Below are 12,518 nucleotides of genomic sequence, written 5' to 3'. Positions count from 1 at the left end.
TCCTGTGGGATTAAGTTGAATATCTTTTTACAGCTGGGTACTGGGTCCTCCTTTATCTTTTTATCACCTTTCCCAAGGTTCCATCTGGTTCTGATTTCGCCTCCTTTTGCTCTATTCAAATCGGTTAAGGCTCTCCTTTTCTCTGTCTTTGAATCGGGTATGGTATGAATCGGTAGAAACAATGAGCCCCATTCCATACACAGTTGCGGGAGCATTCAAATGCCAGTCAGCTGATTTTCGTTTGTGGGCCACAGAGTGACCCTTTCTGGTATTTTTAATAAGTTTCGGTATTTTATGAGGTCAAAATTGAACCGATAAAAGCAACTGTTTAAATTAAGCCAGTAAAGTAGAAAACTGATTCAATCGCATAAAATTATGATGGCATGGCTAAATGTTCTATATAGCTATTAATATTCCACGGAATATACAAATCGAGGAATATAGAACTTGAATTTGTCAGTATATTTACGGTATATTTTTAGCATGAGATGGTATATATCTGAGGGTCGGACGGTATATCTTATCGATACACCTGTGCCAGCTGTTGCATGCCATGTTTTCTAAAATTTAGTTTTTATTTTGTTTAGTGCACAACTTATATTAGATTAGACAGTTAGATCGGTGAGATAAGGTGAGTGTTTCATATAATATATCACATAAAATTTAAACAAGGCATATCCAATTGACCAATACATAAGAATATGGTGTACTGTACCCTTCGTCTCTGCCGTTTCACGCGGTAAGCGGTTCGTGTAGAAAGTCTTTCAATATCAACCAAACACAGACAATTTATGAAGATTAGTTTTACCAAAAACATAGAACTATGGCGGTGGCACTATGGAGGTGCACTTCTACGTCGTGCAAAGGGCGAATTGCTCACGCTCCCGCTCTGTGCCGCAGCCGCAAGGATGGTTGAGGCCACGGGGATCTAGGCCTGGCTTGAGCATGGTCTGCTGCAGATCCCAGATGACCTCACTGGCCATGACGCTAACGGCCAGCTTGATTATCGACAGGTAGTTGAGTGGATTGGCGGCATGGCTGAGAATGCCGCGGGCTATTTGTTCGTACAGATAGTCGCGATCCAGCTCGAGCAGCTCCTCCCTTATATCCATCGTTCGGTTCTCAAAGTGACACTGAATGGCCGAAAAGACCGTCTTGTCTAGGCCGACCAGCAGCTCGCGCTTAAACTTCACCAGATAGTGTTCGATGAAGACAATCTCGTTGCGATTCATGTGCGGCAAACGGACCTTGTCTTGGATCATCTGCTCGCCAATCTGGCTGACCACCAGCGAGGCCAGGGATCCAGCCGGCGTGGGCCGACGCTCCGAACAAGGACGTACATCCACGAACGGATGAATCTCGTAGCTGCCCACGCCAATGGTGCTGGCCACACCGCAGAAGGAAACGTGCGATGCACGGGGGTTCTTTTGCGGAGTGCCGGACTTTGCCGCCGCTGACCCAAAGTCTATGGCATTGTGATGATCCCTGGCAAAGTTAATGATTTGCAAAGCTTTCTGTAAGTAAGGAGATTTCATATCATGGTCTGTCAAGCTCTGCCTGGAGAATCCTTAAAAACTTACATAGTTCACATATTTCTTGGCATCGCAGAGGAATTCGCGAATGCGTGAAACTAATACTTTTAGCGCGCACTCATCGTCGCTGAGATCTTCAATGAAGCCCTTCAGTATATGGTTGAGTATGTACTGGGCCGCCTTGTAGATGGGATCGTCTGGGGCAAAGGTCAGCGGCGAATGACCCTCCATGGCAATGGCCGCATTGAGGGCATAGCAGAGTTCGCTGTCCAACAGGCCATCAAAGGTTGTCTGGTACTCCTCACAGAACGATGGCTTCTCGCGCTTGGGCTTCTTGCGCTTGCGGCGCTTTGGCTGACGCTTCAGCATCGTCTGGCGGGTGCGCTCCCTGATCTGATCCTGGATATGCTTCCATTTCAACTCGTATTTGGCCTTGTGCCGCTCAATGAACATCCCACGTTCTAACTCAACTTCCATGAGCAGAAAGTGGAGGCGTTGCTGATTGGCAATACGCTCGTCGAGACGCTTCTGCCAAGACTGTATCTGTCCCTCGTTGTTTTTCATCATTCGCTGCTTCTGCAGCAGACGCATGTTCTTGTTGAAGCGATCCTTCTTGAATTGGAACAGTTTCTTCTGTCTGATAAGGTACTTCCTCTGCAGATCGTGGCATAGGCTGATGTGAGCCTGAACTCTCATATTTGTCAGCAACTTGCGATGCTCCAAGAGCATTGTCTGCATAGAGGTCAGGTTCTCCAATCGTTTCATCTTCTCCATCGTAAGGTTGTTCAGATGCACCATGCGCTCGTGCTTCTCCATGTCCAGGCGCATCTTCCTGGCCACCACCTCCTCGTAGCACTGATGACGGCCCGCCAGATTGAGGTGATCGCGCTTGGTGATCGCCTCGGCATTGGCTATCAGCAGGCGATCATGTTGCTCTGCCTCGCGACGCTTGTAGGCTTGCAGAACATAGTACAGCTGGGACTTGTGCAGCTCCTGGCGATGATGGTTGAAGTCCTTCAGATTGCAAATCACATCATTCGTTTGGGTGATCTCGCCGTTCTCTCTCAAACGCTTCAGATTACGTTCGTTCGAGTAGAAGGTCCTCAGATTCGCATCATGCAAGGGATTGTATTCAGGAATAGCCGCCCCAGTCACCGATGCATCAAACTCCTGTTTGGCGCTTTTGAACTGTCAAATAAACCGAAAATTAAATAAATATGAAGGGAAGGGTAAAAAAGTAGTTTAATCTAGGAATGTTGCCCTTGTGCCATAGAGGACTATCCCTCAAGCAGGAATCCCTGGCAATGCTGTTGATTCGTTGCACAAATCTTCCACTCACCGATTGCCCAATTTTGTTTTTGGAAAATATCACTTGATTACCGGGACACTTAAGCATCGGTAGCTTAGAGTTGAGAGGAATTAGCTCCCATCCCGGCAGACTGTTAATCGGCAGACCAGTCTTATTGCTGATCATCTTGAGAAGTGCCGCATTGCCCGACACATTGTTGCGGCGCGGCATAGACAGTATATCGATCATGATGCCGCGCGTTTTGGTTCCGTTTCCGCGTTTTTCCTCAATACTATTTTTCTGCTAGTAACATTTATTTTATATGTGTTTTGTGTGTACGAAGGATACTTATTTTCGAATGGAGTTTTAAAATTACTGTACTGAAATTTTGAAACTTTTAAATTTAAAAGAATTGCCTACTATCGTTTTGGGGGATTTAAAATTTGTAACGTATTGATATACAAAATCCATGATCAATGGGGTCGCACACACTGAACATACCACAAACGACTGGAATTTAGTCTTGCCGAAGAATGGGAGCGGTTGAACCAGCAATGCCGTTCAAGGGTATCCCCAGATTCCCCACATCCAAAAGCTAGCCTTCTTTTCTTGATGTTTGCTACTGTTGTTGTTGTTGTTCCTGTGCCTCGTGGTGTTCTTTGCTTGTTTGCCTCTTATTTTACTGTTCAATGGAAGTGGTTAGGGTCGGGGTCGGGTCTCCTGCTTATCAAAGCTTTTCTTGTTACAGCTACCTTTGTGGGTACAGAGAGAGGCAGAGCGGCAGAGAGAGCTTGACGAGAGCGACAGTGCAGTGTGGGGGGTTCGTCTTTGTCCTGTTTGTTTATCGTTGCCAAGAGGCAATAACTGTGAACCGGAAACTATAGAAAATTCAATTTATTCACAAAAAAAATTCCATTCAATTTTGTTCATAAATTGTGTGCTACTGAACCGGATTCAATGTTAAATATGGCGGAGGATATGGCAAATATTATATATTTCGTTTCCCATTAATTCCCTCGACTTATCATATGCAAAATCAACAAACTAAATCATTCCATTAATACACGCACCCCCACAAATTATTGTATAATTTCTCTATTTGTTTTGGTAATTTGTATTTCGATTTTACGATGGCCGTAAAAATCCGAGACCCATTATTAGTTGCGCTCCAAAGAGCACAAAGACGCCAATACTTACACCATCTGTCTGTCTGCGGCTTATATAAATCCGTGATTCGGTTTCCGTCTCTGTCTCTCAGTTGGGGGTGACCTCGTTTCCTGCATTCTGGGCATCCCATCAGATTGTTTGGCATCCCAGGCATAAATATTTACCCAATCGGTCAGGCAAACAGGCGTCAGTATGTCTGCATTGCCATAAACAAAGTAAAATTAAATATAAGGTATGTCGATGCGGAAGACAAGTCCTTTTCAGGCAACCGAAACCTGTTCAATACCGCAGTTTCATGAGAGGACCTTCACACTCGCGTATGATAGGGGTCCCACTAGGATGTTACATCCGTCTTTCAGTTGATAAAAACAGCTGATATTTCTTTTTGGAAATTTTCGAACAATAAATAATCAAAACTGTAGACCCACTCGTGGCGAGTGGTATCTTTTGGGTCATTCGTAGCGAATCTGTAGCATTCTGTTCACTTATGCGAAATTTGTACAGCGAAAATCTTTGGTGTATAACCTTCCCTCCTCTTGAATATACCTTGAATAGTTCTTTAAACTTTTGTCTTCTTTTTGTTTCGCTTGCACTAACATACATATATTGCCTTTCTCTTTCGCTCATGTAAATAAAATCACACCAAGTGCTGAAAACGTAGTACTTGCTTGCTCCAAGCACGTGCTCCAAATACGCTCTCGAGTGTGCTTTCCATTTCATCTAACACCCTGGCTCCTGGCCACTGACATTTCCCCCCACATGGCAAACTCTCACGCGAACCGTCGATGCCATAAATAAAAAATGATGCTGCGGTGGCATCCCAAAAACAAAACAAAAAAAAACCCAGAAAAATCTAAAAGACATACCGAAAGGTGCGTGCCAATCTCTAGTGGGCCTGTCGGTGTCCCATTTACCGTTATATAATAGTGGCTTCCTGTAACGATAAGAGCTGCTAGAGATGAGAGCGTGAGCATGGGGCTTAACGAGCTAATAATTACAAGTATTCCGATTTGAGCAGGGTCTTTCATCCCCAAGGTCAGGAAGTGCACCTGCCACCCACGCAGGATGATTGTCGATGAGATTATCGGGGGTATTGATATTTGAAACCTAAATGTATACAAATCGCCATTAATTGGTACTTCACAGTGTACTCTACATCCTAGGAAGATTTAATGCCGTATAATCTTCTTTGAAAATTAAGCCCTTAGAAGAAGCCACGGTGTTTCCCATAGCTATGGGGCCTAAATGGTGATGAAAAGTTAGGTAGATGTCTGCTATTCTGTAACGATTTAAATAACATCAGAAAACATAACTTTAAAGAGATCACGCTCATATCTCTACGCACCATCCCCTCAAAAAAGGCCACAAAGCATCACCATTCCGAGCCACCCCCACACCAACACGCCCCACCCACCCAGTGAGCGCTGGGACAACTATTCCCCATCTCTTCCCTTGTAACTTTTTTAGCCGAAAACCGAATACGGCTACCGGCAAAACTTCGGACAGCTGTAGCTGGGATGGCGTTTGCTGTTGCTCTCTTTGGCTTACGCTCCTCTGTTGGCTACTAACAACCAGGGTGCATTAATAAAAGGTGAGATATTTCTAGGTAGTCTCATGAAAGGTGTTACGAATTAATTACGAATTATTAGAAAATATTGGTCTAAAACGTTTCAAAATTCAAATTGCAGTGCTATGAAAAAATTCTTGAATTGTTTCAGATCATTGAACGATTGTTGGAAACAATAATGTTATAATTTAATGTTATGTATGCACCAGAGAACAACTTTGGATAATTTCAAAAACGTTCATACATAAAAATCATGCGAATAAATCCTCTTAGCGTTCACTGCTGGCCCTTTTTGTGTCCTCATCGATAAAGAGATATCTCTGATAATGCCCTACCTTTAAGTAATTTTCCCTGGGCTGCTACCCCCCCGTTTTAACAGAGAAGCCGCTTTCAATTGTGAAAGCTGGCGGCGAGAGAAGAGAGAGCGAGACTTTCGCTCAAGCTTTGGCGTTGCTGGCGCTCAATTGTCTCGCGTCCATTGCCGAAGTCGGTTCTTTGTAGCGGCTCCACTGCATCTCTGTAGACGTTCCGTTGAACGGTATAAACGGAAAGAACGCTGTTGTTGTGTGACGCGCGGCACCCGTTTTTGCGTGTGTGCGTGCGACAGTGTCCGTGGGTGTGTGTGTGTTTCTATATGTGCGCGCGCGATTGTGTGTGTGTGAGTGGGAGCCAAACAAATAGCAAAACGCAAAAGCGAAAAGGGCCGAAAGAAATCATAGAGCAGGAGTCCCGTACAAACGGGGGTGGCGACAAACCACTGCTCCCTGTGTAACCACCACCCCCCCCTCCCACAACTCACAACCCGCTAAATACGCTCACGTATGCACCGTTAAGGGCGCCATCCATTCACAATTTCCAATAACAAAAAAATACAAAAACAACAGAGAGTCGGCAAAAAAAACAACAATAACCGTTTGACGAAAACAACAACAAGTGAAGCATAATTTGAAGAAACATCAGAACAAAAGGGAAAGCACAAACAACGGAGTCTGAGAAAGAGAGAGAAACAGCCGTCACTGAGTGGAAGAAAGATAGCAACAGCGGACAACAACAACGGACTCTGAGAGAAAGAGAAATAAAACAACGGACTCTGCTAGAAAGAGAGATAGGAACAACGAAGAGCAAACCAAAAAAAGTAGAATATTAAAAACAACAAAAGCAGATTTTGAACAACGGATTCTGCGGAAAAAAAGGATTCCATAAATTAACGGACACTGAAAAAAAACGACCAATTCTACAAAAAAAATAACAGTTTTTGGGTCTGCACCAATCGTTGTGGGCGTGGCCAAGTGCATCCAACTGTAATGTTCCATTGCCGACGATCCCTATTCATCATCCATTCATCATTTTCATACTCATCATCATCAACGTGGGTGCCATCAACAAAATGTCCAAAGCGACGGGAAACATTGGACCGGCGCTAGGAGGTTCAATCGGTGGAGCAAACGGTGTTAGGACGGAGGATCACATAATAACCATCAGTACTGCCAGCCTCGCGGAAGCCAGCAACGGGGAAGCACTGAAGCAATCGTCTGCCAGAGATCCGCCCGTACACTCAGTTGGGCCACAATCTGTGGAGGTGCCCCACCACCAGCCGCCCAAAGCAAACAGTGCCCAAACCCATACGAGCAATAGAGGGTACTCCCTGTGCCGATTGTCCCAGCTGGTTAGCTACCAGAATAACATTGCGGACGTGCAGCATCGACGTGGTAGACGCCTCCATGGACTGCAGTTGCCATTGCATCCGTTGCAACTGTTTGGATGGTTGGTCCTGCTGCTCTTCGGTTTGGCCAGCTATTGGGTGTTGATCCCAGCATTTCATGCACCGCTACAGGGTCCGCTATATGGGCTCATCACTGGGCTGTATCTCGTGCACATTGCCTCACATTTGACGGCCCTGCTGACGGATCCGGCGGACAAGGAGCTGCGGCGAGTGCATCGCAACGATCGCATTGTCCCGGAGTTTGATCGCACCAAGCACGGACACGTGATTGAGAACGGACGGTGTCATTTGTGCAACATACGCACCTCCTCGAGCCGCACCAAGCACTGTTCGGTGTGCAACAAGTGTGTGGGAAAGTTCGACCATCACTGCAAGTGGTTGAATCATTGCATCGGATCGAGGAACTATGTGGCCTTCCTGATGTGCGTCGTCAGTGCGGTGGTGGCCACACTGGTGATTGTGGCCGCGGTGATTGCCCAAATCGCCTTCTACTACATCCAACCGGAGTGGCTGAGCTTCTACTGGTGTCGTTCCACCAGCGATCCGGATGCCGGACACCAAATGGAGCCCGGGGACTACATAAATCTCACTCTAAGCCTTGGTAATGGGACCATGATGCTGCTGGAGCAGCCACCCGACGACGAAGAACCCCAACAGATGGATGAGCAAATGGAGAACATTACCATTTCCACCATTTCCACCTTGCCCACACTCTTGGAGAATTTCACGGCTTTGATTGAGGCAACTGCCACATCCCAGCCAGGCATCAATATGACCACGAATCAGACCATCACACCCGTAGTTGGGGGAATAGGCGTGAATGAAACTATATTCCTGCTGCTCCTGGGAGTCCTGGGACTCTTGGCAGCCGTGAGTGCAGGATTACTTCTCCACCTGTGCTTTTTCCACATCTACATCTCGTTTTTGGGGCTCACGACCTACGAGTACATCAGGAATCATCGTCAGGCGCAGGAAGCCAAAGCCAAACAGCTGCTGGAGCAGGGTACAGCCGTGGGAGTGGGCAAAAATGGAACAGTTCACTTCTCAGCAACCCTCCCAGAGCCCCACAATCCGTCCAAAACGATGCCAGGTGGTCAGCAGCTCTACTGTTTCTCCAAGGCGCCACATCCCAACCAGCAGCAGCAACAGGAGGCGGCTCTCTGCGCGGGACAAACGGAGCAATCGATGCGGATGCATTGCTGTGCCAGCTCCAGGGAGTTCCATCAGTCGCGGCAGGCCATCTACCTCTGCTCCCTGCTGGAGGAGCGGACCAGCGCCACCAGTCACCATCCTCCTCTGCAGGACTCTCTGAGCAGCTTCCATTGTTGCTCCAGTTTTGCGGCCAGCTCCCTGCAGCGTCGCGTGAGTGTGGCCAAGGGCTCACTGATCTCTGGAGAGCTGCGACCCCAGCGTCCAGCCACGTATCTGCAGTACACGGAACAGTGCACACTCTGCACCTTTCGCCTGAGACGTGAAGGAGCAGCAGCAGGCGCACCCAGCAGTGCGGGGGGAAGCAGCAGCACGAGGACTCTGTCCAGTCAAGCAGGTGTTTCCTCCGCATCGGCTAATGGGGCGGCAGGGAACATCTCCAAACATCAGCGCTGGCGCAGGAAATGGAACTGCTGTGCCAGTGTCCCGGACAGTCCCGATGTACCCAATGATCTCCTGGCGGCTCTGACCTTCAGAGAGCGCGAGAATGCTGAAGCGGCGGCCAAGCTGAATGCCCAAGAGCTGCCAATACAATTTATACGAACTCTGAATGGGGGCATGGATCATCCGGAGGTGGAACTGCCTGTGAAGACAACGACAACGACGCCGCCGCGCAGCTCTCGATTGCGGCACATGCTGCGCCTCCTGGGACGCTATAGAAGGCCCCGATGTCGCCATCATGGAGGAGGAGCCCACGGCGTGGCGGCCAAGGAGCATCATCAGCATCATGGCGGGGGCACCATCAAACAGAATCAGATACGTCCGTTGCAACTGCAGGCGGCAGGACGTGGCTACGTCGCCTCCACGACGCCAACAACAACGCCACCCGGCAGTTCTCCGAGTCGGAGCTCCGCAGAAAGCAGCAGCGAATCGGTGAGCACCAGCAGTCCCTCCAGTGGCTCCAAGAAGGAGCTAATGCTGTTGCCGACATCCGTGATCCGAGATGATAGTGTGACAACCTATACACTCACCCTGCCACCGGCATTGCCGCCGCCCACGCGACGCAAGATGCCGCAGGCCAGTCAGGAGTTGGCAGAACTTGCCGAGTCCCTCGGATTTGTCAGCAGTAATCATCATCATCCGCCGCCGCAACATCAGCAGCAGCAGCAACACTTGACACCCAACAGTCGACAGATGCCCCATAGCCTGGGGAACGTCTATCGAAGGCAACGGAGGAAGCATTTCATGCGCACTCGATCGCCCACACTGTCGCCCATCCATGAATCCGGCCTCTCCAATCCGACATCGCCGCAACCGCTGCGGCACCACCCACACAGCAGTCTAGCACTCAGCTCTAATTCCAATCCGGCCAAATGTTCGTCCCCACTCGCCAACCGTTCGTCGATGTCCTCATCCTCGGTGCTCGTCCAGAACCTATGCAGCCTGGCAGGCGAGACCCTCAGGAAGACATCGTCCAATAGTTCGCTCCAAAGCATCAGCTCCAACTCTAGCAGCACTTAAATGAGATGCAGGGGGCACCCAAATGATAAAGGAGTGTGCTGTGGTGTTAAACAGTTCCTCGAATGGTTTCTGTTAAGTCCTTTAGATGATAGTCATAGTCATAGTCATAGCCATAGTCGACGTCCCCTTGGCTTTCGGTGGATCCAGGAAATCAATTAATCTGCAAATAAGTATCCAAAGTCATAACCAATTGAAATCAATTAAGGCCTCCCCCATCGGCGGAGTGGCAGGAAATTGCCAGTGGATGCGATGTGGTTTCATGGCCCGAAACTTAATTACCTTTTTTGCATAGGATGTTGAGGCTCTTGGCATATTCTTTGTTTGAGTTTATTGAATGCATATCTAAATTATTAGAAGTCCTGGCCCGGCACCTCGAGCGCTAATCGAAAATAATTTTAGTTTGTGAGGAAGCTATGGAAACGTGGTTTACTCTTGAATGGAATTTCACCTTGGAATTTTGCGTTGGGCTGTGTCTTCTTTTGGTTTTAATTTCTTTGTTTTATTCTCCACTAAGGATGGTTATTCCTTATTGAAGTTAGGACGTTCCTAACCTCCTTTGGACAATCCTGTGTCCGTGTTGCCTAAAATCAAAGGTTGTTTTCCCTTGGATTTCCGTTTGAGCAGTGCTGCCACATCGTTTGTCACTAACAGCATTATCCCCACTCTGTAGCACCTACTTACTACATGTCTATCCCTAACAATGTTCGCTTATCCTTTGTCTTCATTGAATGACTTTGCAGTTGAATTTATAAAATATGCAACAGCATGTGCTGCAAATGCAGCCAAGGGGTCGTGTCGTCTGTTGTGAGCGGGCAGGTCACAAGAGGGGAGCAGCCAGCAGCTCCCCACTGATATTGATTTTAATTTTCCACAAAATTTATAAGCAAAGGCGTTGGGGTGATTACGTATTGTACGGATGTACGTATACGAGTACGCGAGTATCTGTATCTGTATATCCACTCGTATATCCTGGCATCATCCGTACAACGGAGAGGCAAAACCATTCCACCATTCGGGGCATGCCTCGCCCCAAGGGAAGCAGACTGCTGATGCTGATGCTGCTGCATGTTGCCAAATTGTTACGCAAATGTTTTCATTCGATTTAAATTCAAATGCAGTGACAAAACTCGACAATAGACCCGAGAGATACAACAGATACGAGCACGAGTTCGAGTACGAGGTAGAAGGTTGCCCCATGCCCTTTCCATCATTCCTCTAAACCTAATTTTGATGACTGACTCACAGACAGAGAGAGGGGGCGAGAGCGCCCCATTAAATATGCTGAAAAAACTGAATAATTAATGAAATACAAGTCGAAAAAAACAGATAGAAGTACAGCAAGGAAATGCGTCAAATGTGAGATTGAATCGCGGAGATTGAGCACTCCTGTTTCTATTCCTTCAGCTGTCATTCAGGGCAAAAGTTTAACGAATGGTTGGATAGATATCAGGGTTTGCTTTGACTAGTGCTTGCCATAACGAGGACGCACATCAGGAGGACTCCGTCTGGTCCTCCTATTTCCAGACAGTCCTCCGTGTCGGCTCTCATGTTATTGAAACTGACAGTCGAGGCAGAAAGCCAAATGGAAAGTCCATTTTTAACTGGCTAACACACACTCTGGGAGGTAAGTGTGTGTGTGTGTGTGGGATGTGATGTGGCACGAGTAATGGTGCGGCATGGTGTGATGTGATGTGAGACGGATGGATGGATGGATGGCTGGTTTGTTAGCGCGAGAATTGAGTACAGGAAATGGCTGCAGAGGAGGTGTTCGACGTTCAAGGTGTGGCCGGTGTGGCAGTTAGCTTCACTCAGAGTGTGATTAGTTTCTTTTCCCTTTCTCCTTCTTTCTGTCTGCTTAACAGTCATTCCAAATCAATTTTCTTACCCTTCATCATTCAGATTTTGAATTGTAAATAGTTTTTTTTTAATTGAGTGACTTTTAAGTCTTTAAGTTTGTACTTTTGGGGGGCTATACACCACAAAAAGTACCATGGAATCATTATTAAGTTTATAAATTTGAGAAAACAGTTGAGACATTTTTTTTAAGATCATTAACTTGCTCTACCATTCACTTCTTTTGGCACATGTGCCTCACATTTCATTTGCATTCAATTTACTTGATTACAATCCAATGCACATTAGCAAAATTCATTCATCATTCAATTCCTAAACAATCTTTTGGTTAAATTCAATTTCTATGCTCTTAAAGTAGAACCAACTCAGAGCAGATATGCTGTAAACTTTTGTTCGAAAGAAAACTTCTATTGTGATTCTCCAAAAGTTTACCAAAAACTTTTTAACTTTAAAGAAAAAAGAAAGAGGATAAAGGAAATGCGCTTTTATTTTTGGTTTAGTTTGGGTTTTGCTCCTTACTCACATGGAAGTAATCCACAATCTTTGAATTTAAATAGACTATTCGAAAATGTTTTCGTTGTAAAATTGCATTCAAAGTGTTTTGTTTATTGTAAAACATTATAGTTACACAAAATATTTAAGTTAAAATACAGATTCTAGACTATTAAAGTCGTTCCTTATCAAATGTTTTCTTCACTACTCGTATTAAATCTTTCA

General features: G+C 46.5%; 3 protein-coding genes across 3 annotated transcripts in view; 2 read left to right on the top strand and 1 right to left on the bottom strand.

Moving 5' to 3' along the window:
- The first annotated feature begins 504 nt into the window (after positions 1 to 504).
- The window catches only part of Dus1 (Dihydrouridine synthase 1), a 29,260-nt gene continuing 17,246 nt past the window's right edge, over positions 505 to 12,518 (top strand). Inside the window, exon 1 of the mRNA XM_015180059.2 lies at positions 505 to 631. The gene's annotated coding sequence lies outside the window, so the exon portion shown is untranslated. The remainder of the gene's footprint in view (positions 632 to 12,518) is intronic.
- On the bottom strand, positions 628 to 3,196 carry LOC4818114 (uncharacterized). The gene is made up of 3 exons (XM_001357426.4): positions 2,872 to 3,196; positions 1,581 to 2,720; positions 628 to 1,514 (listed from the first exon to the last, which is right to left on the bottom strand). Exons 1-3 carry the CDS (start codon positions 3,067 to 3,069, stop codon positions 852 to 854), a joined length of 2,001 nt encoding a protein of 666 aa, XP_001357462.3. The 5' UTR covers positions 3,070 to 3,196; the 3' UTR covers positions 628 to 851.
- On the top strand, positions 5,810 to 12,457 carry LOC4818016 (uncharacterized). The gene has a single exon (XM_001357427.4). It carries the CDS (start codon positions 6,942 to 6,944, stop codon positions 9,945 to 9,947), a length of 3,006 nt encoding a protein of 1,001 aa, XP_001357463.3. The 5' UTR covers positions 5,810 to 6,941; the 3' UTR covers positions 9,948 to 12,457.

The sequence above is a fragment of the Drosophila pseudoobscura genome, chromosome 4 (assembly GCF_009870125.1).
Source record: "Drosophila pseudoobscura strain MV-25-SWS-2005 chromosome 4, UCI_Dpse_MV25, whole genome shotgun sequence".
Lineage (NCBI taxonomy): Eukaryota > Metazoa > Arthropoda > Insecta > Diptera > Drosophilidae > Drosophila > Drosophila pseudoobscura.
The sequence above is the reverse complement of the archived record's forward strand: the minus strand, read 5'-3'. Positions and strand labels throughout refer to the sequence as shown.